This window comes from Cicer arietinum, chromosome 6, assembly GCF_000331145.2.
Source record: "Cicer arietinum cultivar CDC Frontier isolate Library 1 chromosome 6, Cicar.CDCFrontier_v2.0, whole genome shotgun sequence".
NCBI lineage: Eukaryota > Viridiplantae > Streptophyta > Magnoliopsida > Fabales > Fabaceae > Cicer > Cicer arietinum.
In genome coordinates this window covers 12,589,172-12,614,432 of record NC_021165.2, presented here as the reverse complement: position 1 = coordinate 12,614,432, position 25,261 = coordinate 12,589,172, and the positions used below count along the sequence as shown (strand labels likewise).

The 25,261-nt window shown below is 30.7% G+C and overlaps 3 protein-coding genes and 3 non-coding genes across 6 annotated transcripts; 3 read left to right on the top strand and 3 right to left on the bottom strand.

The window, feature by feature from the left end:
* The first annotated feature begins 729 nt into the window (after nucleotides 1-729).
* On the top strand, nucleotides 730-802 carry TRNAR-ACG (transfer RNA arginine (anticodon ACG)). The gene has a single exon. It is a non-coding gene; the product is annotated as a tRNA-Arg (tRNA).
* An 88-nt stretch (nucleotides 803-890) lies between these two features.
* Nucleotides 891-974, top strand: TRNAL-CAA (transfer RNA leucine (anticodon CAA)). Its single transcript has one exon. It is a non-coding gene; the product is annotated as a tRNA-Leu (tRNA).
* Nucleotides 975-1,433: 459 nt separating this feature from the next.
* Nucleotides 1,434-3,922, bottom strand: LOC101490949 (uncharacterized protein At4g18257). Its single transcript, XM_004504629.4, has 3 exons — nucleotides 3,534-3,922; nucleotides 2,811-3,119; nucleotides 1,434-2,105 (listed from the first exon to the last, which is right to left on the bottom strand). The coding sequence occupies exons 1-3, from the start codon at nucleotides 3,815-3,817 to the stop codon at nucleotides 1,934-1,936; spliced, it is 765 nt and encodes a 254-aa protein (XP_004504686.1). The 5' UTR covers nucleotides 3,818-3,922; the 3' UTR covers nucleotides 1,434-1,933.
* A 5,003-nt stretch (nucleotides 3,923-8,925) lies between these two features.
* LOC101490624 (urease accessory protein G) lies at nucleotides 8,926-12,281 on the top strand. The gene is made up of 5 exons (XM_004504628.4): nucleotides 8,926-9,348; nucleotides 9,422-9,623; nucleotides 10,203-10,324; nucleotides 10,437-10,541; nucleotides 12,010-12,281. Exons 1-5 carry the CDS (start codon nucleotides 8,992-8,994, stop codon nucleotides 12,091-12,093), a joined length of 870 nt encoding a protein of 289 aa, XP_004504685.1. The 5' UTR covers nucleotides 8,926-8,991; the 3' UTR covers nucleotides 12,094-12,281.
* A 2,170-nt stretch (nucleotides 12,282-14,451) lies between these two features.
* On the bottom strand, nucleotides 14,452-14,524 carry TRNAF-GAA (transfer RNA phenylalanine (anticodon GAA)). The gene has a single exon. It is a non-coding gene; the product is annotated as a tRNA-Phe (tRNA).
* A 371-nt stretch (nucleotides 14,525-14,895) lies between these two features.
* On the bottom strand, nucleotides 14,896-17,593 carry LOC101490308 (cytochrome b561 domain-containing protein At4g18260). The gene is made up of 4 exons (XM_004504627.4): nucleotides 17,264-17,593; nucleotides 16,729-16,893; nucleotides 16,086-16,234; nucleotides 14,896-15,552 (listed from the first exon to the last, which is right to left on the bottom strand). The coding sequence occupies exons 1-4, from the start codon at nucleotides 17,399-17,401 to the stop codon at nucleotides 15,207-15,209; spliced, it is 798 nt and encodes a 265-aa protein (XP_004504684.1). The 5' UTR covers nucleotides 17,402-17,593; the 3' UTR covers nucleotides 14,896-15,206.
* Between the last annotated feature and the right edge of the window lie 7,668 nt (nucleotides 17,594-25,261).

Below are 25,261 nucleotides of genomic sequence, written 5' to 3'. Positions count from 1 at the left end.
TAAAATCTATGGTCATTTTGCTTGAGGATGTAAATCATCGGGGGAAGAAAATCGTAACTGATTTGAATTTTCTTTTACCATAATATGTAGAGATTTACTGTTAACCATGTTTCTGTTTCTGTTTCTGAAACCTCAAAAGCTAACCTTGTACAGGAGGTGCGCATGTCAAGACTCGAGAGGAGGTAGCCGATAAAAAAATAATCAATTTCGCTGCTCCTATTCATACACTCCTCACCGAAAGTTGTTTGAAATGAAGTTAAAAATACACTCCACCAAGTAATAAAAGAGGCTTAATAGCTTGTGACATAAATGGAAATAGAGATTTAACATGCCAAGATGGTAACTTCAAAACATACACTTCCAGATTTTTATATTTTATATAGAATAGAAGTATTCCAAGTAGTAGTTCTATGACCATCATCCACATACACACCATTCAATTATACTATCATGCAAATTCTATCATGTAATACTATCTCCATAGACGGCCTATCATGGATTAATTTTAGAAAATTGTCTAATGACACTGTATTTCAGAAGAGGATGAAAGCTCACAATCTTCTTTGTCTTCACAATTGAGACAACAATTTCATCGACACAAATTTAACAAAAACAAGATAAAACAAAATGCGTTGAGGTTTTAGACACTTTTTTTTTTTGTTAAATTTTCACCAAGCATTCATTTGTCAAGATAGATATATATCGTATTGAAAAACATATATCATCAAAGACTCTGTGGCCCAATGGATAAGGCGCTGGTCTACGGAACCAGAGATTCTGGGTTCGATCCCCAGCAGAGTCGTTATTATTTTTCGTAATTCAAATCATTTTAAAGCGCTGCCATTCTTTTATGTGTAGTTATTTACACGTACATAAGATAATATCAACAAGTCAGGATGGCCGAGTGGTCTAAGGCGCCAGACTCAAGTTCTGGTCTTCGAAAGAGGGCGTGGGTTCAAATCCCACTTCTGACAATTATTTTTGTTTTTGCTTTTACCTAATAGCCGTTAGCACCGCTTTCATTAATAAATTTTCGCCTCCCAATTTAGAAAAAGTAGTTATTGCTACAACCTCATGGTTAAATATAGGCTTCAAATCAAAAATAAATAAAAAAATCTCACCCATTCTATTAACTATTTATTTACCAAAATGTTCTTCACTATTTTAACTCTTTTTTGTAATAAACAATAAATTTTATAATGAGAAAAATAAATTAATTCTCAAGCTTTAAAAGTAACAAATTTAATATTGCTACGCTTTGATCAACCAGTTACTGTATCTAAGAATTAATGTAACACGATATTATTTTCTGAATATATTTCTTTGAGACAAAGTTATTATCTGAATAATTAAATAATTTGTAACAAGTAAATTAATTTTAAAAAAATTAAATAGTGAAAATTTGATATTTTTGAAATAAGAGTAATGTAATGTAAGAATAAAAACTTTATCCCGATTCATTCTAAATTTCATTCATGGGACAACAGGATATATCCAAACAAAACCCAAATTTGTTTCTGTATCTTTTCCTCTAAATATTACGTTGTAAGAGTGGATTCAAATCAGTTGAAGGTCAAAGGACATGCCTATTTCTGGGTTGGCCAACAAAACTACATCCACTCCTTTCCCAAACCTAAATCAATAATTCTTGTATACACCAATTCTCAAATTATACATCATTTACAACAGAAAAAAGAGGAATGTTTCGTTTGCTTCTATGTCTCTTTCTTGTTTTCACCCTTCATTTTTTGTCTATGGAGGGGTTGAGGTGGTTGTTTTGCATCACAGAAAGTTAGATAAACCAATGCTGTAAACTCCAGTGAATACTAACACAGTTTTTAGCCTGCTTTCACTTCTTGTGACTTACTTTAAGAAACATCTCGGTTTCACTCCATCCACCTTTATAAATTACAGAGAACAATGGGCGCGGACATCATGTGTTCTTAATCTCAGATCCAGATCCAACAGAAGCCTTCAGTTGCTCCAATTTCTTCTGAAGATAGGCTTGTTTAAGTTTCTCGCGATGAGCTGCTATCTGCTCCTGTCTGCGTAGCTTAATTTCAGAAGCCTTTTCTCTTGCACGATTAGCTTCTTCATGAACTTCCCTGTAAATCAATATTAAAATAAATGACCAGATTAACCATTGGCCCGGAAATTAACTAAGTAATATTACCCAGAAAATCCTGGATAAAAAAGCTAAAATTACCCAGAAAAATCCTGGATAAAAAAGTTCAAACATAAGGGGGACAGTTAGAGAACTCATAATTACTGTGTTCTACATCTAACTAACTGATAGTAAGAAGCAGTAACCAAGTTCACTGAAATTCTATAAATATAGAGGTTCAGACTCTGCACCTTGTAATCTTCATTATCATCATCATAAAAAATAAAACTTCCAAATTTTCTTCTCCGTCCTCTCAAACTATTTTATTTCACTTTCCTTTCCCTCACTTTCTCACCAAGTATGAATTGTAATACATAGACTTTGTCACAAACACTCTTATCACAGTTGCAAACAGATTTAGCTTCTGCATTGAACCAAAATCCCCTCACAGAAATTTTGACATTTTTAACCTTTAAATTTGAAAGGAAACCCTCAAATCATTGCTATGACCCCCACCTATTAAGCCTATTTTGCTAAAATTGATTTTAATCTAACCAAAAAACATTAATTTGGTCCAAAGTTAAGTACCCAAACGATCAAACAAAGACAGATACAAAAAACCTTTGCTTGAACCTATCCTATCTATATAGTAGAAAAACATTGCATTTTCAACAAACAACAAATTTCGAGGAAACAAATTGTGTACCTAACATTGCGCTTGTGTTCAGCACCATCAACAAATCCAGCAGTCCGGCCAGGCCCTACAGGTTTCATGTTAAACAGCAGAAAAGCATCACCATCGGCACCAGCATGTTCATTTTCAGGCAACACATTGGGAGTAGTAGAGACATCATCATAATCATCGCCCTTGCGGACAAAGTCTACACAATACTTCTCTTTATCCTCTTCATCAGACAATTCTCCCTTAACCAACTTATCATACAACTCAGCCTTCTTCTCCAAAGCAGCATAGCTCACCGATCCATCATTAATAGCTTTCAACTCAAGTTTATCCCTAAACATAACAACAAACACAAAACCCCAAATAATCAACACACCCTGTTTGAATAAACAACTTAATTATACAATACAAATGCTTATTGTATAAACTACTTTTATAACAAAAGATAAAACAAAATCAATTTATTTCAAATTAACATAAGTTGTCTCCATAAACTATACTGTAGAACTTACAAAAGAAAACACCTTAAATACACGTCATAACTATTTTCATAAACTCTCCTAAACATCCTCATATTCACAAGTGCTTCCTTTAACAAATAAACTCAAATAAGTCAATCCCAACATACATGAATTCAATTAGCTATTATCTAAAGATGTGAGATAATAACCCAACTAATTCCTAAATAAATAATTAAATAAAATTTAATTAGTATAATTTAATAAAAAAAATGTATGGCGGTTTTACTTGTGAGCACGGGCATCGACACCGGAGTTCTTATTGGAGAAGGGATCTTTGGTAGAGATTCTGGTTTTGGCACGTTGATATTCGGCGTCAGTGCTTGATAAATCTCTGGACTTTTTGGAATCTTCTTGAGACTTGTAGAGTTGGGCTTTCAATTCGAGGATGGAGGATGCACCTACACCTTCTATAGGTCTGTGTTTCTTCGGCATTATCGACGATTCCGTTAGCCATCCAAGCGATTCAGTCACCACTCTCTTCTTCCCCGTCGCCTCCTCCGCCCCTCTCATCTTTCAATCGAATTCGATTGTTTGTTAGGGTTTACTTTTCCTTCTTCTTCTTCCTCTCCTTGCCCTCTTTCCTATTTTTTCTATTTCCTATAATTTGTAAATTTTTGTATTTTTCGTCATTTATCTGCACTTTAATATTCGTTTTATTTTATTTTTTTTAGATTTATTTTGTTCTTTTATTATTATTTTTAAAATGGATAATGTTGGTCCTTTTTCCCTCAATAGGTTAAATATACAATAAAAAGTGTTGACTTAAAAAGAGGATTTTTACGAATTCAAATTGAGACGACAATTATGTTATCGCAAACAACCATCGTGAAGTCAATTTTTTTAATTTTATATTTAATTTTGTGAAAAATATATTAAAATGAAGCAATACGAAAGTGTAACAGAAAAATACGATTTACCTATGTAGAATCACAAATCCAAAATTGTTTGCAATTCTATTTATTTGAATTTTTTTATAATTTGAGTGATTTAAAAAAATTGAACTATAACTTAGATGTTTTATTGTTTCGATATTTAGTATGATAAAAAAAAATGTATCATAAGACAAATATTATAATACAGGATCAATCATTTACATGAAAGTTGAAGAAAAAATAATTATTAAATGTATCCCTTAATATCCAAGAAAACATGTTTTATTATTGGTGGAGTTATTCCGAGACATTTTAATATTTCTATTTATTTATTTGATCATCTATATTACAAATTTGGTGCTACTTTTCACCGTCTTGCTTCCAAAATAGGATTTTCAAATGGTAATTTTAAAATAATGTTGAGAAACAAGTTGAACAATCTTATCATAACCACTAAATTAGATTGATTTTAAGCTTGTAAGCACTTCAATTATTTGCTCATGAACAATTAAAGTCTAGTAATAAAGTCCATTTTTATGAGTCAAACCTCACAATAGTTATCACTGCATTTGGTACGTGTCTCTATGCTAATCAAGACACCTTTATAATGACTAGAAACGACTATGTTCTCTTTTATCTCTTAATTGTTGAGGGAAAAGGATTAGATATCCTTCGAGCTATTCAATGGGGGCAAGATCATAGCTATTAGAATATGACATTGGAGTTGGACTTAAAGTTGGTGATTGACCCAGTTACAATATTCCACAAGCAACAATATTTTTGAAGTTATGTTCATTTTTAAATCTTGTCATGGTATATTGAATTTTTTTTCAAACTTCCGTTTAAATTTTAGTACGATCCTTTTCATTTATAAACAAATTATTAAACTTTATATGATTTAATATACACTATTATGTTTAAGACTATTCATTTAGAATATAATTCGAATAGCTCCATAGAGATGTCTCAATAAATTTTGGATAAAATTTTATTCTACTAATGCTAAAAGTTTGAAGGTTTGTTGACGGTGTACGGTGATCAATACTTCATGTGTTAAATGTGTATTTATTGAATGAATATCAACCTTAACTTTGGTGATAAAAATATTTGATATTGCAGATATCAGCTTGTAATCATCCTCCCAATATCTTCTCCACATCAACTCTTAGTCGGAAGAAGAGAAACAACCACTCTAGGGTTTCATAACATATAATGAACCAAAACTAAAGTTAATAGGGTTACAATGAGTATATATATAAAGGAATAGAATTGTCTAAAATACTCTTACTACTAATATATAATAATATTATCTAACATCTCCCCTCAAACTCACGATGCATTAACATGGAGCATCGAGAGTTTGTCAACTAAAAAAAACGAAAATGTTTAATGGAATGCATCTTTGTGAACAAATCAACAATCTGTAAAGAAGAAGAGACAAACGGTAGAGTAATGATTCTATGCTGAAGATGATGACGAGAGGGGTAACGAGGAGGATCAACAATCGCAGGAGGTGGTTGGACAGCAGGGGGGACAAGAGGGATGTCACCAAAGAAGAAGCAAAAATCAAAGAGAAAAACCAAATCCAAACAAACCAAGGAGCAACAACCATATCAAAATCAACATATAGGAACAAAAAAAAAAGTAGCACCACGAAACAACCATATCAAAATCAACAGATAGGAACAACCAAAGAAGTAGCACCACGAAACCAAATCCAAACAAACCAAGGAGCAACAACCATATCAAAATCAACAGATAGGAACAACCAAAGAAGTAGCACCACGAAACCAAATCCAAACAAACCAAGGAGCAACAACCATATCAAAATCAACAGATAGGAACAACCAAAGAAGTAGCACCACGAAACCAAATCCAAACCAAATAGAACCAAACAAAACTAAATCATATCAAAGCAAACTAAACAAAGAGAGAAGCAACAAAGCAAATCACTAGAGGGATTAGCAATCAAACAGAAGAAGCAACAGACAGAGCGACAACACAGAATATCAAATTTTCAGCCTCATCCAAGTATCCAACCCTTCCTAGAAGGTCAATCATACAACCATAATGCTCAATCTGAGGCACAATTCCAAATCTCTCCATTTCTTTGAAGCATCTTCTTCCTTCCTCTACCAAACCACAATGGTTGCAAACAGATAACACACTAGTCATTGTTATCTCATTCGGTTCAAATCCTTCATGTAACATTGCTGCGAATACTTCTAACGCTTCCTTCGCTCAACCATTGACACCATAACCATTTATCAAAGCATTCCACGACGATGTATCTTTTTCATTCATCTCCTCAAATATAATTATATTCCCTAATTGTTGGGAACTCGACAGCGGAATAGAGGCAGGATCATTCAAGGAGGATCGAAATAGGCTCTAGATACCATGTTAACAAAGAAAAGAGGAAGAAGATAAACAACCACTATAGGGTTTCATAACATATAATGAACCAAAATCAAAGTTAATATGGTTACAATGAGTATATATATAAAGGAATATAATTGTCTAGAATTGTCTAAAATACCCTTACTACTAATATATAATAATATTAGCTAACAATAGCTTATCTCTCTCTATAGAGGTACTTATGCTATAATTATCAAAATTAGTTAATAGACATTACCTCAAGTTCATGGGAAAAGGTTGGAGTAAATATAATATTGGGTCGGTTACTAGGAGAGTGGACTGAGTACGAGGATTGTAAGTCGAGTATCTCCCAAGTAGGGATGGGCTACTTATCGTCCAACCTGACCTGATCTATTTAATAAAAAAATTAGACTCATACTATTTTTAAAGTCTATTTATTTAAATAGGTCAGACTCAAGCTTATAAAAAAAATTTATTAGACTTGGGAGACCGACCTATATATATTTTTATTATTTATTAATGTTATTTTATTATTATTATTATTTATTAATAATATTATTTCATATTTTAAAGTCTATCAATTAAATAATCACTTCCGTAGTCGTTTCATATTCGGTAGCCGTCCAATTAGGCAATCGTTGAATAGTCGTTCCATATTTGTTTGAGAGATAATAATAAGTGCGTTTGTTTCAGATGAAAAAAAATATAATCATTTTTTAGGATTTAAAGAGTGTTTGTTTCAGATTTTTTTTAAAATCATTTTGTTAGAAAAATCATTTTTTGTTTAATATATATAGATATGTACATTGATATTGGTATGTAGAGAGCATCATGTAAATTGATATGGATAGAGCATGTAACTTGATACGTGTGTACGAATTAATTATGAATTCATTTTGCTTTTTTGTTTTCTTGAAATGTTGTTGCAGACTTATTAGTTATTATTTTATTATAATTTTATTAGTTTCTCTTTTATATAAAGACATAGTTTAACATATTTAAAGAGAAGGTAAAATATAACATTTAAATATTTTAATGTGAATAAAACATTTAAATAAGCTTTTAAATCATAACAGACTTCTAAAAAGATCATATCACACCGGAAAAAAGATTTATGTCGTATGTCAAACTTAAATCTAAAAAATTAATTGTAGACAAGTCTCGTATCTTTTAAAATCTGGTCCTAATACCAAGTACGAGGAAAACTAGAACTACAAGCTAAGTACGAGGATTATAACCTGAGTACGGTGGACATGAGTACGAGAACTACAAATGAAGCATAAAGATTATAAACCAAGTACGAGGAGAGGAGACTATAAGTTTGAGATCACGAATACAAATACATTAATCATTTATCTATCACTCGCCTATTTTTATTTTGTCTGAACCAAAGTTACCAACTTTTGTTTTGTCTCAAATCAAATACTACCTTGGAATCAGTGTCTACAATCACATGTAACCAAATCCTGTCGGCCTTGTCACATGGTTAATCTGGTCCACACCTCGTCCTTTTACTTCCTCAATTCAATAAACTAAAATTTAGTAAGAAAATTATCTAAAATTAACACCATTTCAATTTTTAGTTTAATATATAATTACGAGATTTTAAATTTAAATTTAAAAAATAAAACGTTCTCTGATATAATTATCCCGAGTTTAAATTCACAGGAAAAAACAAAATATTCTCTAATATGACTAAATTTAAATTCGAAATAAAATATTTTTTAATAATTATAATTTTATCTTTTTGATATCAATAATAAATCTAATTTTGATAGTTTTCAATTTAAAAATATTTACACTATCAACAAAACAATTATGTGTCTTAATAACCAATAATATACGCCATAATTATGATTATTGAGTTTAAAAAAATAATTAAAATCAAATATTTTTAATCATGTAACCATTAATTGAGTTGGTAAAAAGACCAACACAGCCGCCGCTCCTCCAAATTAACTTACATTTTTGTTGTTTTACTGGTTTAAGACAAATTTTTTTCTATCTAAAATCATTCTTCTAATTAATTTATTTTCCAATTTATTTAAATAAATACTTTTTACATAAATTATTTTTATTTTATTTTATCATCGGAGTATATTGTTTTTAAGTTTTTCTATTTTGATGAAGTGTTTTATATTTTCTTGTCTTAATGTGATATTTATTTTGATTAAAATTAACATAATAATTTCAATCCATTTATAAATTTTAATGAATAATCTTAACATCGACAAACACTTGTTTATAGATATGTTACTGTTTTACATCAAAATACTCTTATACTATGAATTAATGAATGAATATAATTTAGAACAAAAAAATGGGTATAATATAAATGAATTCTTAAAATAAATAGTAGAAGTAATTGGTTAAGACTTAGTAAGTAGTATCATCGGAGATAAATCTATCTAGTTTACTAACAGCAGAACAATGGCTTCTGGAGGCGAGCACACTCACGAACATGCACATGATCATCATCATGATCATGACCATCATCACGACCATGACCATGACCATGACCATAATCATGGAGGTGGAGATGCAAGTAGCATGTCATGGGTAGGTGCTGATGGGAAGGTGTACCACAGCCACGATGGTCTAGCACCGCATTCACACGAACCAATTTACTCTCCAGGTTTCTTCAGCAGAAGAGCTCAACCACTTATCAACAGAGATTTCAATGAAAGAGCTTTCACTGTTGGAATTGGTGGTCCTGTTGGTACTGGCAAAACCGCTTTGATGTTATCGCTTTGTCAAAATTTAAGAAATCATTACAGTCTCGCTGCAGTAAGTACTAGCTACTAATTCATCCTATTTTCTATCTTCAAAATCTATATCATTTGACAATTTTTTATTGAAGGTGACAAATGATATATTTACTAAAGAAGATGGTGAGTTTTTGGTGAAACACAAAGCACTTCCAGAGGAAAGGATACGTGCTGTTGAAACTGGTGGTTGTCCACATGCTGCAATTCGTGAGGATATTAGTATTAATCTTGGACCTCTTGAGGAGCTTTCCAATCTTTACAAAGCTGATTTACTTCTTTGTGAATCTGGAGGAGGTATTATTTATTACTTAGTTACTGAATGTGTTTCAAATTGACTTAGAAAGGCTGATTTTCATGTCATTATTGAGTTAATCGCCAATTTAGTCTATGAAATTATAGTTATAGGCATAGGAGAAACTCAAATACTTTTATTACATTAGTACTTTTGGATTGTCAGTTTTTTGAGTCCCTGACGTTGTTGAAGATGGACTAATTTGATTGAGGATTTTCAGTTTTAGATAATATTTTGAAATTTTATTGGGAAGACAATATGTGTGCAGCCGAGAATGGAGTTTCTCAAGATTCTTCCGTAGTTACTCTAACTTTGTGTACTCTTACCCTTGGTCATCTCGTTCTTATGGATGCTATTGGGAGTGTAATGTTTAGGATAACCTTGTTTTCCTTGTTTTTACTTTTTTTGTACTCATAAAAAAATATTTTGAAATTTTATTGATGTCAAGGTCCAAATTGTCTGTCATCTGCAATTTCAAGGACTAAATTGAAGATGCAATCACTCTAGGTTATTGTTACTCTTATATAAGTTTATAAGTTTGATTCCAGAAAGTTTGGAAATTGACTGGAGTTTTTGTGCAGATAACCTGGCTGCCAATTTCAGCAGGGAACTGGCTGATTATATTATTTACATAATAGATGTATCTGGGGGTGATAAAATTCCTAGGAAAGGTGGTCCTGGAATCACACAAGCCGATCTCCTTGTAAGTGCTATATATATGCATAACTGTGACACTCACAAAGATATCTAAACAACTTTTTTTATATATTATTTTTGAATATGATGATAATGGAACTAATTGGTCTTAATTCCAGGTGATAAACAAGACTGACCTTGCACAAGCAATTGGGGCTGACTTGGCTGTCATGGAGCGAGATGCTCTTAGGATGAGAGATGGAGGGCCATTTGTATTTGCTCAGGTTAGTTAAGGATGTTGTCTAGTGTTTCTTGCACCTTTTGTGGCTTTAAATATATCTAGCTAGACCTGGATTCTCTACAGTCAGGAAATCCATGCAGTTAGCACATCAGGTGTTATTCGATCAATGATTTGTTGGTTTGGGTTGCTTGATGAAAGATCCCTGACCGCAAGGAATCCAATTCCCACGTTAACACCCTGTACCAACAGGACCACCAATTCCCACTTTAACCCTTAATTGTTTCAAAAAAAACTTTAACCCTTAATCACCTGTTTTCATTAAATTTAGAACACTTTGAATTTTTTGAGGTATTGTAGGGTTAGTCTGTAGTCTTCACTGACTTCTTTGCTAATTGATTATTGCTGGAAAAGTAAATACGGAAGTTTATATATTCTTATAGGAATATACTTATTCATAGGCACTAATATCCAACAAAAATACTAAAATAGGGTTGTTTGATGGTTCACCAAACAGCTAAGTGACTTTCCTAAGCATGTCCGATTTAGTTTGGTTGGTATATTTACATTAACAGCTTTGTCTTGGAATTAGTTTCACTCTTCTTTTCCTCAGTACTGTTGAGTAAAAAAGAACTGGTACAAGTAATAAATTTGAAAGAGAAGTAAATCCTCCCAAGAATAATGAATGCCTTATTTCCATGTTATTTTTTAAGTTACTGGTGTTTGCTTGATAGTTATGGACATTTATCAATTGCATTGTGCTTGTAAGTTATGCTTTTTTCTGTAGTTACTAGTTAGAAAGAAATAAGTAAGGAACCATTAAGAAGGAAAAAAAAAGTAAGCAAAGAACCTTCAAAGTTAGTTTTAGCTGTTAGTTAGTTTCATTTCCTTTCTGCTTTTCTGTTGAGCTCAATGTGCTCTCTCCTATTGTTTAAACAACTGAATTGTTCACAGACAACTGTCATGGATCTACAATCGGAATTTGTATCAATACATTTTCGAGAAAATTGATTGATAGACTGATTTATGAATATGTTGTATAGATTTGTTTGCTGAATAGGAAATAAACAGGCAAGGACTTTTATTTATACTTGAAACTTAGGAATATAGCATTGAATGTGTGTGTTTATCTCATTTGATTAATAGAAGTGCAGCAAGGTTTATATGAAGCATTTTATTTTTACTCAACTTTTACTTCTGCCTCTAACTATAATTTAGCAGAACAGTCTCAGAGTATGTAAAGAAACAAATAATGAATTGGACGCTTACTAGTTACTAAATGAATAAATTCTTGTGCATTTGCACTTCTTTGTAACATCTTTAAGGCAATAATAACACAGCTTGTTTTGAGCTATAACCTTATAACACAGGAATATATTTTTTCTTCAGATTTTCAATTTCTAGCATCCTAACCACATTCTATGTATGACATGTCTTGTATTACATATGACGATAACTCGTCAATTTTTTACTACTCCCATCCCATTTGATTTCATTTCTGTATAAATGTGCAGGTGAAGCACAACATTGGGGTAGAAGAAATTGTGAATCATGTCTTACAGGCATGGGAAGCAGCTACAGGGAAGAAACGGCGTTGACATTTATTTGAAAAATGGTGTTGTTGTCTTTTCATTCATGTTAAGTAACTATATTTTGAAGCATGTAACCTTGGAGCTAATCATTATGTATGAGTCACATGCCTATCTGCTACAGCTACTGGTTGTTCTGTATTAATACGCAAATTCACACATCCATCAATGTGTATGAGTCACATGTTTATCTACTATGGCTATGGCTACCATGTTGAATAACTCTTTTCATTAGCATATGAGATTATTTTTATTACATAATATTGCTTGAATTTAATTGAGTAGTCTCCTTAAGGACTTGAAGTCTGTGCATGCATGATTGTCGTGTTTGATGTGCAATGCTAATCTAGTATAGTTAATTTTTGCTTCAATATGTTTTAGTTCCCAAAAATAGGGTAATTATTGTTTTTGGTCACTAAAAATATTATTAAGTCAATTCGTTGTCTTAATTTCTTTTCTGAAAATGATCACAATTGGTTAATTTTGGTCGTTAAGAGAGTTAAAAACTGACCAAAAGAGTATGAAGAGGGACCAACCGTAATCATTTTTCAGAAAAGAGGGACTAAAAACATATTAAATTTTGAATGTGTTCTTACATATTTAGTAGTAGTATTTAACAAGCAAACTCTCTTAGATTGTGATTATTGTGGCATATACATCATCATGCCAGGAAGGGAATTGATTAGAGACCAAGTTCTTATAACAAACTCTTAAACTTAATTGGTTACTTCATGTCTGTTATGAGTGATATGAGCAAAAACTTCAAATCTTGAGCAGATCATTTGAGGACCTTCATTTTCTTCTCTTTAAGGTGTGCTTCAGAACCAAAAACAAAGGCTGCTGCAAGAGACGAGGAATGTGACTGATAAGAAGAACATGAGGATGATAGCTAGATGTCAGTCCCATTCTTGATAAGATTTAAGGCAGCTAGGGAATTCGATTCCAAGATAAAATCTCTGAACCCAACACTTCAAGCTATTTAAATAACCAATAATTCAGCAACGATATTACTTGCAGTACCACATGATCCTATGAAACCAGAGATTCATTTACCATTGATTTTAATCACTCCACGGGAATAAATTGTATAGAAAGAGACTATAAAGGAGAGAAAATAGTATGCATAATCAACTAAAACATAAACTCAAATAAGAAGAGTATATCTTTTACAGGAAATAATAAGCTTTTTTTGCTGAAGAAATAATACGTTATTAATATTTTGTAGAATCAATTAAATATTAATCAATTAAAAATTATAGTAAAAACTAAATTACAAAAATGTTTTAATGCGCTCACGGCAAAATACATGTTTTCTTAAAAACGCCGTTTAATTTGCCGGTAGATAGCAAAGAACAGTATAGTTAATTTTTGCTTCAATATGTTTTAGTTCCCAAAAATAGGGTAATTATTGTTTTTGGTCACTAAAAATATTATTAAGTCAATTCGTTGTCTTAATTTCTTTTCTGAAAATGATCACAATTGGTTAATTTTGGTCGTTAAGAGAGTTAAAAACTGACCAAAAGAGTATGAAGAGGGACCAACCGTAATCATTTTTCAGAAAAGAGGGACTAAAAACATATTAAATTTTGAATGTGTTCTTACATATTTAGTAGTAGTATTTAACAAGCAAACTCTCTTAGATTGTGATTATTGTGGCATATACATCATCATGCCAGGAAGGGAATTGATTAGAGACCAAGTTCTTATAACAAACTCTTAAACTTAATTGGTTACTTCATGTCTGTTATGAGTGATATGAGCAAAAACTTCAAATCTTGAGCAGATCATTTGAGGACCTTCATTTTCTTCTCTTTAAGGTGTGCTTCAGAACCAAAAACAAAGGCTGCTGCAAGAGACGAGGAATGTGACTGATAAGAAGAACATGAGGATGATAGCTAGATGTCAGTCCCATTCTTGATAAGATTTAAGGCAGCTAGGGAATTCGATTCCAAGATAAAATCTCTGAACCCAACACTTCAAGCTATTTAAATAACCAATAATTCAGCAACGATATTACTTGCAGTACCACATGATCCTATGAAACCAGAGATTCATTTACCATTGATTTTAATCACTCCACGGGAATAAATTGTATAGAAAGAGACTATAAAGGAGAGAAAATAGTATGCATAATCAACTAAAACATAAACTCAAATAAGAAGAGTATATCTTTTACAGGAAATAATAAGCTTTTTTTGCTGAAGAAATAATACGTTATTAATATTTTGTAGAATCAATTAAATATTAATCAATTAAAAATTATAGTAAAAACTAAATTACAAAAATGTTTTAATGCGCTCACGGCAAAATACATGTTTTCTTAAAAACGCCGTTTAATTTGCCGGTAGATAGCAAAGAACAAAAAAATGCGGTGAGCGTGGATCGAACACGCGACCTTCAGATCTTCAGTCTGACGCTCTCCCAACTGAGCTATCCCCGCTGATTGATATTTGCTTCTTTTCTATGTTATTATTAAATTCCGTAATTACGTACAACCACAATGTCTAGTGGAAAATCGCCTTTGTTTTCATTTCAACAATTTGATTTTTGTAGATTGAGCCTCTCACGCTCCCACCATTTATTTATTGCTTTTATAACATATATTTTAGTGCTATTAGGATTCATGAATTAAGAATGATAGCCAACTCTATATTTCATTTTCTTAACTGAATTCATATATAAGGTGAATGATAGCCTCTATAAACTGCTTGATTGAAAAGTATTCATGATTGTTTACTCGTGAATAGTCAAAGCAAGTAAATGAACAACACCATGCCTTTGATTTGAAGTATTGCAATTTATATAAATATATCAAATCATATTTGTTTATTTTTCCAAATTAAACTTATAGCCACACAATTGTTTACACACTCTATGGTCAGTGACACACACTTATGATGTTCATAATACATGTGAAAAATATACATTGTAAAATCTAAGAAAAATAATAACATACACCAATCAAACTTCACTTTTTGATGAATGCACTCTATCAACTTACCTTTAACAAAATCATAGCCCACTTACTCATATATAAAGTGCATACACCAAAAACTAAAGTGAAAATTAACAAGCAAATAGCCTAATCAAAATGTAAACAAAAGATATTCATCCATATATTATTAGTCAAACAAATTACCAAGTGCATTTATCTTTCCACATGCAACTGGCAACATCTCTTTTTGATTTTGTCTTTCAGGAATATCTTGGTAAGATGACATAGTTGACTCATCGCTTCCTTCAATCACTCTTTGCTTTTTCATATATTCCAATTTGTCTTGAAAAAGATATATCAATCCAATGAAAATGACTTCCACTGTGAAAAGGATACTCCAAAACTTTGTGCTTTTTAAGGTTCTCTTATGGTAGGCTTTTAATCCTGTGTAAATGTTGATTATCCCCACAACTGAAACTATTGTCCCTAGTATCCAATGTGCTAAGTACCAATAACTCCTCTCTTTCTTTCCCCTGCATATTCAATTAGAATTTGTTAAACATCTAGATTAAATTATCGATTTAATTCATGCATACCGTAATGATAAAGATTTTTTATACTGTACATGTCACCAAATTATTATTGTAATAACACTATATATATATATATATGTGATTATCTGTGATTTGTTAACATAGTACATTTGGTTTTAGAAAACTTTTTTATTCTTATTTTTATTTTCATTTCATACTTTTACTTTAAATTACAAAACTATAACTTTGATTTAATATTTTTATGGTTTTCAAAGATTTGTAATACGTATATAGTAAAAATAAGATAACAATTTTGTAATTAATAGTGAAAACAGGAAATATGAATAAAAACTTTTTTTTTCAAATCAAATAATCCTAAATGTTTCCCCTGCTAATTAGCATGCATTAAGAATTAGCATGCATTAAGAAATATAGAAAATTAAAATGGTTCTTGCTACTATATGAACTATGAAGTTTATGTAGTTTGGATTATTAGCTTTGTATGAGGTGTAAATTAATATTAATGAATTAACCTGTGAGGTCTGAAAAATCCAATGAAAGCTTGCAACAGTATAGCACCATAAAGTGCTAGGCCTAATCTTTGATGGTTGTTATCAAATGAATTCTCAAATTTTTTTAAGGACATGGCAGCTCCAACTGTGGCAAGAAGCACTGCAAGCATCTGTTAGATGAAATGTTAGATTGTGTGTACAATGAATATAGAAAAATAACAATTATAATTACTATATTTTTATGAGTAGATATGAAACTCATTGCTCTAAGTTTACAATACTCACACACACTTTACAGTAATTACTTGCGCTACACTCTAGACCAAGTGGTTACAGCTTGAAATGTATGCAACATCAAATTCTAATTAGGTTAGTTTAAATTATTTAATCATAATATTGTTGTTGTCAATTAAAACAGATATAGTTATATAATCCTCATATGTGTGGTCTAAAAGAAAAGAAAATAATTAAAAAAGAGAACATTGGACACACCACTATAAAAGTTAAAGTAAGTTATGATTATGTTGTTAAACAAAGATCAAAACTTGAATGATGACACAATGTAACTTTCAAGAAACATCTTATATACTCCACTCAAATAATTCAACACTACTCCACTTATCCACTTTTCACAAAGAACTAATGGAAGAGATATATACATGACCTGAAAAGTAACATGGAAATAGAAGAGGACTCTACTCTTTCTTGATCCAGGTTCAGATTTATTGGATCCTCTTATGGTAAGTATCCCAAGAGGCATTAAGAATCCCATTGAACCCCACAGAAGAAATCCATGTAATGCAATGTCAGATGATTTCTGATGATTTACCTGTTACATTATGTCAATAATATGAAGAAAACAAAAAAGAGACACTAACTCACTATAGATATGTTGTTAGCTCTTAAACACTAACAAAAACACCAGACACGAGTCTCAGATTTGACAATTTTTACACAGGTAAAAATTTGAAAAATAGAAATTGTTGAACAATGACATGTGTGTCAGTATTGGACACCGAGTCGTCGACAGGTGTCGAATACTGACACATATCAGTCAGGACATATCTTCATTATGAAGTGTCGGTAATGCAGACATTTGTTTAAATAATCAGCATGATTGAGAAGAACAAGAAGAAGAAGAAGAAGAAAATGAACATGAAGATAAAATACATAGGAAAATTTCAAAGAAATTGGTATACCTTGTGAACTTTGCTATTTGTGTTTCTGTGGCTATTAAAATGATTCACTTCCTCCAAGGTTGTGCATTGAGTGAAGGGGAGAACAGAAGCATAAAATGAAACAAAAACAAAGCACACTGACATGTAAGAAATGTGCATTCTTCTAACACAAAACTATACAATTTCTCAGTGTCTCTCTCTCTGAGTTTTGAAGTTAGAGATAGTTTAGGATATGATTGTTTTTTGGGATGGCAGAGAGAGGTTTTAAAGTGTAGTAGTGAAGGGACTTCATGTATATGCTTTTTGTATAAAGAAGCCTTCAATTTTGAAGAGGATGATAATTGATACATACATGCAATATGAAAATTATAATTGTTAAATGACACTAAGCTATAATTGCCGTAACATGTGTGTTTTTTAATGTAAATTTTAGCTTATAGTATTAAAAAGAAAGTTTATTAAAATGAAAAAGTTGAGACATATGTATACTACTTAACTTTTAACGTGGGGTTGGTTGACATTTGATACAATATTGTGTGGACGCGTTTAATTGAGAAACAAATTAATAAGTCAAAATCCAATTAAACACTCTAATAGTCATTTCAATCCTTTTCTTTTTTTTCTTTACATGGAACGATAAGAAGTATGATAACAAACATTTGCATCCTATTAATACATCTTAGGCAAGGCTATGATGATTTTTTTTTTTTAGTTTAATTGTCATATGCAACTTCTCTTTTTTATTTATTGTATCGTGTATGTATGATTTAATGTGGGCGTAAATGTTTTCACTGTTAATCATGTGTGCACAATACAATAAACAAAAAAGAAAAGTCGCACATATATTTTATGAATTGATATATTATAATTGGCTGTTAGTGCATCACCTTTAATTTCTAATTTAAAATTTTAAACGTCTTTGTTTTTATTTTATAATTTAAAGAAGATGTACCTTCTTTGATTTAAAAATAGTTTAATATTATATAGCAAATTAAATGATTATGATTAGACGACGATGTAAAACAACTTTATATTATCGGTGCACTATCTAGTCTTTGTTTTTTATTTTTTGCTGTTTGTATTTTTTATTTTGTTTTTTCACAATACTTGGACAGTTAAGTAGCTTTACACAAATAAATGAGGATGTAGTGATAGAAATGTTTCATTCAGTGACTGATATATAGTATAACCCTTAGTTATATATTTCTTTTATTTTTTGTTACAATATTTCAATTAATACATTTCATTAAAAGTTCGGCCCAATTAATATTTCTTTTTCAGCAAATGAATACATTTCATTCTTTTATTCAACATAAATACATATATATTGAAGACGTTCAAAGAAAATGAGTCATTGTGACCAGTTTATTATTAGTTCGTACTAATCTCACACACATGTGTTGCTAGATCAGTAGCATATTCATTAAAAGTTCGACTCAATTTCAAATTGGTCTATGCTCTGATGTTTGATTTAGGGTCGTCGTGTTTATTATTGGATTGCATTATTTTCAAAGATTTGACATCATATCAGTATCAACGAAAATTAATATTCCCTTTTTTTAATATAAACAAAAATAATATAGTTTAGTTTCAAAAAATACAAGTAAAACTCACTTATTAGTTATATCAATTTTTTTTTTTGAAGAGACGATAAATATCAATGTAATTTATTTATATTATATTTATCTAGCGTACATATGGATAATAACATGATTGTTTGTTCCATTTTATCAATTAAATAAATAGTACAAAAAACTACACAAAAACTTAGTATCTATTTATATAAAAGTTTAGATATTTGAAAAATTAAATTATTTAATTAAATAAAAGATGATGAAATTATAAATAAAACAGTTGAAGGGTAAACTTGGAAGAAAAAAGTTATAAAAAAATTTGACGTTCCTTTCTTGTGTTGTAATCCAATATAGTAGAATTGCTTTGTGCGGTAATAAATTGGTTTTAAGATTGTATTGTTTTTTAGTTTCGAAAAACTGTTTCAAAATAAATTTATGGTACTCAAGATATTATTGGGTTGAGTTGCGAATTATTTTTAAGATGTTTCGCAGCACTATCCAAGCACAAACACAAACCCAGACCCGACCAAGCCGAGCCAGACAGCGACGTGCACGTGTGTGGTGGTTTATTTGTGTGCGTTCTCAGCCCTTCACTAAATTGAGTATCCTTTAGGGCACGCCCCAATCATACATCCGCTTTATAAACACTACTAGTATGTGTCAACTCTCTTATGTTGGACTTTATTTTATTTTCAATTCACACCAACTAGCTCTTATTATTATCATCATTTCCCACCATTCACCACTTGAATTTAAAATAAAAAAATGTTTCTCAATTAGCATCAAATACTTCTATAAGATTGTTCATGAGTAGAGATGTCTTTTGTCTTGAACCTTTGCATAGTAAGTAAGATTCAGATTCAACAAGAGTGACTCGTAATTTTGAACTATATCTTTGATATCAAATCCACACACAACATTTTCATATGACGTATTCTCAAAAGCTCGTGCATTTATGGCCCTACATGTATACCATAAGTATAGTGAACACTCTAGCAATTTTGCCTCAAAATTCCATAAGTAGCGGCCCCACTTCCAATTTCCATAGGTGAGACTATCACATCATTTCATCGCTTCAGCAATCATGCTTCTTTTAGATATAATAACATGTTCATCTCATATCATTGTGACTTGTTATTATCCATTGAACATAATTCTTGTGATCTCCAGTTTTTTAGGTCGGGTTACCATCATGAGTGACTTATTGATCTATAGGCAATAGTCTCATCCTTTTGGATGTATTTAGGAATTTCTATCTAGCTAATCCTTTCGTCAAATGATCTGTTAAATTTTCATCAGTGCGTACATGATCCACCATAACATCTCATTTGGAAAGCAACTCTCTAACATTATTATGTTTCCAATGTATTTGTCGTCTCTTACTGTTGTAATGATGATTCTCAAACACTGGATCAACACAACTAACATAGGTTTTTTTCCATAAAGGGATCACAACTAGCAAATATCTAAACTAACTTGCTTCTTCACCAGCAGTAGCTAGTGCTATTATTTCAGACTCCATTGGAAACTGAGTTAATATCGTATATTTCTTCGATTTTCAAGATACATCTATGCTAAAAATATAGTCATTGGTTGCTTTGGAGTCATTTGATAAGGTGTTACAATCAACATCAATGTCCCTTCAAAAACGACAGGAAATATTTGATAATATAATCTGAGACTCGTGGTTTTTTTTAGGTGTCTCATGATTCTTTTGAAGTAACGTTCCAATGCTTCACACTACGTCTACTGATAAATCTGCACAATAGTCCCACGACATAGGCAATGTGGTGTCTAGTACAATCAGTGACATAACTGAGGTTGTCAATGCTTAGGAGCTTGTTTAAGACCATACGTAGATTTATCTAACTTACATACCTTGTTTTCTTGTCCTTGAATCAAAAAACTTTTAAGTTGTTCCATATAGAATTCTTATTCCAAGTCAACATTTAAAAAAGTTGTTTTGATATCAATTTTGTGTATCACCAAGTTGTGAATAGCAGCTAGTGAAATGAGTATCCTAATGGATGTAATTCTAGTGATCGGTGAAAAAATATCGAAGAAATTTATATTTTCTTTCTATCTAAAACTTTTGGCTACAAGACGAGTCTTGTATTTATCCACAGTTCCATCGAATTTTAGTTTCTTTTTCAAAAAATTCATTTACAACCTATCGATTTACAAGTAGGAGACAAGTCTACTAAATATCAGGTCAGATAATACTCTATAGAATCTATCTCATCATTTACAGCTTCTTTTCATAAATTTGCATCAAAAAATGACAAAGCTTCTCGAAGATTTGCATGATCTCCTTCGAAAGTATCATTCGTATTATCGGGTACATAATCTTTAGCAACTATGACTCTCTTACTTCTTCGAGTTTTTGTTTTGCATTGTTTGTTACTTTAAGTGCTCCTCGTCACAAGAACGTAACTTGGCTCGCTGCCCCCACTATTTTTCAATTTGAAAGAGAATTTATTTTCATAGAAGTCAACATCATTTGACTCTATGATCACTTTTTCATTTAGGTTGTGAAACCTATACAATTTGTTGTTTACTGCATACTCCATGAATACACGTTCATATGCTCTATTGGCGAGTTTAATTCGCTTCGGATCGAGAATTCTAACATAAGTCAGACAACCCCGAGTAAAATAAGACAAGTTCGATTGTCTTTTCTCAATATCTCATTAGGAGATGTTTTGTTTTTAGATTTAGGAACTCTATTCAAAACATAGCAAACAATAAATATAGTTTCTCCCACCAATGAGATGCAGCATCGGAGTTAAGCATAATACCAACAACTAGTTCATCAAGAATTATATTCTTTCTTTGAGTTTTCCATTCATTTTAGGAGAATATGGTGAAGTAATTTCATGTATAATTTCTTGCAATTTATAAAAACTCATTAAATAAACTATAATCATATTTTGTTCCTCTATCACTACGAAATCTCTTAATCTTTCTACTAAATTGATTTTCAATTTCATTTTCAATTAAAAAGATTTTAATATTTCAAGTGTTTCACTTTTATTTTTCATTAGATATGCAAAGGTATGGTAATAACAATTGTCAATAAAAGTGATAAAATAATATTTTCCATTTATTGTTAACAACCAATCAAGTTCACATATACCGAATTGTATTAAATCTAAAGGTTCAGATTCTCTAACTACTGATAAGAGTTATTTTAGTTTGACTACAAAAATCATATTTTTCAAAATCATTTGAAAATAACTTTGAAATTAAACATAAGTTATTTAAGTTTGAAATCACACGTTTGTTCACATGACAGAGTCTAGCATGTCAAATATTAAAATCACACAACATGTAAGCAGAATGAGACATTTTATTGATTTCAATATTCAATTTAAACATGCCATCAATGGTGTACCATTACCTAACAAAAATACAATTTTTAGAAATTGTGTATAGCCCCTGTAGATTGAGTAAACCATGCCTTATTAAGAAAAAAATCAGAAGTCAGATTCTTCCTTATTTCTAGAGTGTGCATCACATCCTTCATAATTAAGATTTTCCATATGTGAATATTAATTCCATATCTCCAATATCATCAACATTAGTGGTGTGCGAATCTCACAACAATATTTTCTGACTTACAACAATAGTGTAAATTTTAAACATAGCACAATCATAAAAAAACATGGCATGTTACGTAAATGTCTATCCATCATCCATATGATCCACCAACAATGTTGATTCAGTTATCATAGCAAAGAAATGCCTTTCTATCAAGTTAGCTTGTTGAGCAGATGTTGACTTGTTCCTGCACTTGCGTACCATATGACCTTCTTTCTGGCATCTAAAATAAAGAAATGGGGGAATAAAGTCATTCATAGGAGGTGGTTGTTGCCTTATAATTGAGACCTTTTGAGGGTTCCCATTCTTGTTATCGTTCTTTATAATGTGATTCTGATTCTTAAGTTGTTTGGCTTCAAGAACTGCTCCGATGAATTTCTTCTTCTTATTATTTGAAACAAGAAGAACTTCATCTTTTCGGTCTTGCTTACGGGATTCTTCCTCAATTATGAGGTGGGTTATCAGACTTTCCATAGATAATTCTTTTGTTTTTTCCTGAGAGAATCTTTAAAATCTTTCGAAGTATGAGGCATTTTGTCAATAATCACAACAATTTGAATTTGTTCATTTAAGGACATACCTTCGTAGATGATCTCATGAGCTATTTTATGGATTTCATGGGACTGAGCTTCCATTGATTTGTCATCAGTCATCTGATATATGAGGTAGTGGCTAACAACAAACTTTTTAGCTATAACTTCATTGATATCATATTTCTTCTTTAGAGCATCCCAAAATTGTCTAGCGATATTGCTGAAACCGTAATATTCATACAAATCATTAACAAGTCCATTAAGAATATAATTATTACATAAGTAATCATTATATTCTTATTAGGTTAATTCAACAGCTTTCTTATCATTTTCAATTTGCCCACATGTTTCTGGAACAATAGAAATGTCATCGAAATGGATTGTTGAAAACCGAAATGGATTGTTGAAATCAGAAGCAGAAGAACATGTCCGAGTAATTTCGCTGGTATACATGACATAATGAAACGTCTTAAAATTGTTGTGTTTTAGTTTCGAAAAACTGTTTCAAAATAAATTTATGCCACCAAATATATTATTAGGTTGAGTCTGTTCTTTTTAAGACGTTTCGCGACACTGCCCAAATTGTGCAAGACAAATTATGAACCACAAAGTCTCTACGATAAAACTGCTAAGACAAACTGTATCAGAGTTCTACTGCACCGTCGAAAACCATTCTAGAATTACACACTCAATATGGAAGTTAAAAATGTCATTTGCAATTTGATAATATGACCACTCGAAAAAAAGAAAATAAGATGAAACATAAATGGAGAAGCATATAAATTTTTTGGATAACTTATGGTGTGTTTTTCCAACTGAGCAAAGTTCTTTATTTATAGAGGAACTCTGGATCTGAAGAAGAGAAAAATATGCGATCCAACAAATTGGATCCACATAAAACTACAATACGAAATTTGCTAGATTTTGACCGGGACCACAAAAAATAATACAACACTTAGCCGAGGCCCAAGCTGAGTCGGCCGAACGGCAGCGGTACGCGCGAGTTTGGTTGTCTATTTGCGTGCGTTCTCACCCCTTCACAAAATATGATACCCTTTGGGACACACTCTAATTGTCATACCTCCACCTTATAAACAATATCATCCCTTCTATGTGAAAACTTCCTTATTTTTTTAATTCACACGAACAAACTTTTATTCTTATTATTATCATTTCCAACAAATTGTTGATTGACACGACTTCTTAAGTTAGTTTGTTTGCCAAGTTACTTAAGGATGTAATGCATAAATCACATTAATATCTCTCTTTCATACTCAAGAACGAGGATTCATTCGATCATTCTAGTTTTCTATTCCTTTCTCTAAATTAGTCGAAGCATATGAATGTTATTCCCAATATATATATATATATATATATATATATATATATATATATTATTTTTTTTCATATATCAAACTATCGACTTTTTAATAAAAAAAATTCAAAGTCTTAACTATTACCATTAGACTATACATTTGGATATATGTTTTTTTTTTAAGTTTAATTGTAGTTTTAATCCCCTTATTTATACTGATTCACAAAATTGGTTCTCCTATTTTAAAAGTCGATAACTTTGATTTTTCTTTCTGATTTTTTAATTAAAAAAATGATGATGTGAGATGTTTTCAGTAATGTGACATATGATATAATGATATATAATTATTAACACCCATAAAATTGAAATAAAACTTCATAACAATTTAGTTTTCAATTTCGTATTTTTTTATATTTTTAATTTAATTAATAACATATGAATAATTAATGCATTTAGATGGTTTTATATAATAGAATTGTATGTCACATCATTTAAAATATGTCAAATCGTCATTTTTTAATTTAAAAAACTAAGAGAGACCAAAATTGTCGACTATTAAAATAGAGAGACCAATTCTATAAATTGGTAATAATAGATAAACCAAATCTACCATTAAGTCTTTCTTTTATGTATAGTATAGATGATTTTGAAATGTGTTTTAATTAGTTTATACCGGAGAACGTAGTTATTTATTAAATATATCAATAAATTTAATAGATTGGCTAACATTCTTAATAATCACTATTTAAAAAAAAATAACACATTAAAAAATATATAAAACCTAAATATAATTTATAAAGAGAGGCATACATTTCTCACTGTACAAATAATTTTGCAAAGTCAAATTAAATTTAATATAAAATATAAAAATATAATATGATTTCAAAGTCTATTGGCTTGATTAATTCACCATATTAGACATACACCAAGCCAAATATTGTAAGAGAGAGTCTATTAAAAAAATTAATCTCACTTAAAAATATAAAATATTACAGCT

What these genes read in the sequence shown, in the direction of transcription:
- LOC101490949 (XM_004504629.4), bottom strand. Translation starts at nt 3,817, where the DNA reads ATGAGAGGGGCGGAGGAGGCGACGGGGAAGAAGAGAGTGGTGACTGAA. An exon ending in GTCGATGCCCGTGCTCACAA is followed by an intron (nt 3,120 to 3,533) that starts GTAAAACCGCCA and finishes TGTTATGTTTAG; the next exon opens with GGATAAACTTGAGTTGAAAG. An exon ending in GAACACAAGCGCAATGTTAG is followed by an intron (nt 2,106 to 2,810) that starts GTACACAATTTG and finishes ATTGATTTACAG; the next exon opens with GGAAGTTCATGAAGAAGCTA.
- LOC101490624 (XM_004504628.4), top strand. Translation starts at nt 8,992, where the DNA reads ATGGCTTCTGGAGGCGAGCACACTCACGAACATGCACATGATCATCAT. An exon ending in TCACACAAGCCGATCTCCTT is followed by an intron (nt 10,325 to 10,436) that starts GTAAGTGCTATA and finishes TCTTAATTCCAG; the next exon opens with GTGATAAACAAGACTGACCT. An exon ending in GGCCATTTGTATTTGCTCAG is followed by an intron (nt 10,542 to 12,009) that starts GTTAGTTAAGGA and finishes ATAAATGTGCAG; the next exon opens with GTGAAGCACAACATTGGGGT.
- LOC101490308 (XM_004504627.4), bottom strand. Translation starts at nt 17,401, where the DNA reads ATGCACATTTCTTACATGTCAGTGTGCTTTGTTTTTGTTTCATTTTAT. An exon ending in CAAATAGCAAAGTTCACAAG is followed by an intron (nt 16,894 to 17,263) that starts GTATACCAATTT and finishes ATAATGTAACAG; the next exon opens with GTAAATCATCAGAAATCATC. An exon ending in GGATTTTTCAGACCTCACAG is followed by an intron (nt 15,553 to 16,085) that starts GTTAATTCATTA and finishes TTGAATATGCAG; the next exon opens with GGGAAAGAAAGAGAGGAGTT.